The sequence below is a fragment of the Corapipo altera genome, unplaced genomic scaffold, assembly GCF_003945725.1.
Source record: "Corapipo altera isolate COAL_440 unplaced genomic scaffold, ASM394572v1 129242, whole genome shotgun sequence".
Lineage (NCBI taxonomy): Eukaryota > Metazoa > Chordata > Aves > Passeriformes > Pipridae > Corapipo > Corapipo altera.
The window spans coordinates 1,282-3,753 of record NW_020887075.1 but is presented as its reverse complement, the minus strand read 5'-3'; the positions used below and the strand labels follow the sequence as shown (position 1 = coordinate 3,753).

The window sequence follows — 2,472 nt, the reverse complement described above, 5'->3', positions numbered from 1 at the left end:
CCCCAGCTCCCTCAGCCTCTCCTCACAGCACTTGTGCTCCAGTCCCTTCCCCAGCCTCGTTGCTCTCCTCTGGACCTGCTCCAGCCCCTCAATGTCCTTCCTGAGCTGAGGGCCCAGAACTGGACACAGCACTCCAGGGGTGGCCTCACCAGTGCTGAGTCCAGGGCAAGAATCACTTCCCTGGACCTGTTGGCCACACTGTTCCTGAGCCAGGCCAGGATCCATTGGCCTTCTTGGCCACCTGGGCACACTCTGGCTCCTGTTCAGCTCCCTGTCCATCCCCACTCCCAGCTCCCTTCCTGCCTGGCTGCTCTCCAGCCCCTCTGTCCCCAGCCTGTGGTTGCTGCATGGGAGAGACATGAGGTCTCAGGGGAGAGAGAGAGACCTCCTCACTCTCTGCAACTCCCTGACAGGAGGGGGGAGCCGGGGGGGGGTTGGTCTCTTTTCCCAGGCAACCATCAGCAAGACAAGAGGGCTCGGTCTGAAGCTGTGCCAGGGGAGGTTTAGGTTGGATATTGGGAAGAATTTCTTTGCAGAGAGGGTGCTCAGCCATTGGAATGGGCTGCCCAGGGAAGGGGGGGATTCTCCATCCCTGGAGGTTTTTAAGATGAGACTGGATGTGGCATCAGTGCCATGGGCTGGGAACCACAGCGGGGTTGGATCAAGGGTTGGACTGGATGATCTCAGAGGTCCCTTCCAACCCAGCTGATTCCATGATTCTCTGATTCTCCATCAACTCCCCATCCAAGGAGATGAGGCTCCCTATGTAATTAAGCTACTGGACTGATTGGAGCTCTGATTACCCCATGGTGCTGTGGGGATGATGGAACACTTCCCGACGTGTCTTAAAATCCCTTCTCTCCGTGCTCTAACCCCCCTCCCCGCCGTGTCTCCCCTCAGGGCACGTTCTCTACGCCGACATCAAGATGGAGAACGGGAAGTCCAAGGGCTGTGGGGTGGTGAGGTTTGAGTCCCCGGAGGTGGCGGAACGCGCCTGCCGGATGATGAACGGGATCCAGCTCCGGGGCCGCGAGATCGACGTGCGGATCGACCGCAACGCCTGAGCCTCCTCCTCCTCCTCCTCCCCCTCCTCCTCTCCCTCCTTTTTATCTCTTTAACACAAAACCAGGGCTTGTTATTTTTATTTCCCGATTTTTATTTTGGGTTTTTTTTTTTCTCTCTCTCTCTCTCTTTTCTCCTCGTTAACCGTATGAGTTTTGACTGGATGTTAAAGGTGTTCAGAAAAAAAAAACAACAACAACAAAAAAAACCACCCAGTTGCTTTCTGGAGTAAAATTTTAAGTCCTTTTTTTAAACGGGTGAAATGAGCATTTTACCGGGTTTTTTGCATCGGAATCTGCAACGTGGCACAATCTTTTTTTGTAGTTGTGGCATCTCGTTGACATGACAGATGTAAACAGTCTGAATTTGATAATAAAGCAAGCGAAATATTGCAGGCACGGCGTCCTTTACTGGTGGTGAAAATCCCCTTCAGCTCAGCCCTGGGTAAGCTTAGCCCTGGATAAACTCAGCTCAGTGAACTCAGCTGAGCCCTGGATAAACTCAGCTCTGAGTCATCTCAGCCCTTGGTAAACTCGGCCCAGTCAGCTCAGCTCTCAGTGAACTCAGCCCTGGGTAAACTCGGCTCTCAGTGAACTCAGCCCAGTCCCTCTGGGTGTCCCTCTGTCCCCTGGGGGTGTTTCTGGATGTCTCCGGGTGTCCCTCTGTCCCCCCCACGGGTGTCTCTGGCTGTCCCTCTGTCCCCTGGGGGTGTTTCTGGATGTCTCTGGGTGTCCCTCTGTCCCCCCCGGGTGTGTCTCTGGCTGTCCCTCTGTCCCCCTGGGGTGTCTCCGAGTGTCCCTCTGTCCCCCGGCTGTGCCTCTGAATGTCTCTGGGTGTCCCTCTGTCCCTTGGGGGTGTGTCTGGGGGGTCCCTCTGTCCCTCAGGGATGTCTCTGGGTGTCTCTGGGTGTCCCTCTGTCCCTCAGGGATGTCTCTGGGTGTCCCTCTGCCCCTCGGAGGTGTCTGTTTGTCCCTCTGTCTCCCGGGTGTGTCTGGATGTCCCTCTATCCCCCAGGGGTGTCCGGGTGTCCCTCTGTCCCTCAGGGCTGTCTCCGGGTGTCCCTCTGCCCCTCGGGGGTGTCCGGGTGTCCCTCTGTCCCCTGGGTGTGTCTGTTTGTCCCTCTGTCCCCTGGGGGTGTCTCTGGATGTCCCTCTGTCCCCTGGGGATGTCTGGGTGTCCCTCTGTCCCTGGGGGGTGTCTGTTTGTCTGTCTGTCCCCCCAAAGAGCGAACCCTCCGGTCCCTTCCCCGTCCCTTCCCCGTCCCTTTCCCTTCCCGCCCCCGTGGCCGTGCCCGTCGCGCGGCAGTGACGTCACCGCGCGGCGCCGCGCGAAGGTCACGGGCGGCGCGGGGCGATGGCGGCGGCCGGAGGGTGCGGGGTGAGCGGGGAGGGACCGGGGGGGAACCGGGGA

General features: G+C 58.4%; 1 protein-coding gene across 1 annotated transcript in view; it reads left to right on the top strand.

The window, feature by feature from the left end:
* LOC113941455 (heterogeneous nuclear ribonucleoprotein M-like) overlaps window positions 1-1,456 on the top strand; it is a 2,373-nt gene extending 917 nt beyond the window's left edge. The window contains exon 2 of the mRNA XM_027632607.1: window positions 901-1,456. Within this exon, the coding sequence (XP_027488408.1) occupies window positions 901-1,064 (164 nt within the window). The 3' untranslated portion in view covers window positions 1,065-1,456. The remainder of the gene's footprint in view (window positions 1-900) is intronic.
* Window positions 1,457-2,472: the final 1,016 nt, after the last annotated feature.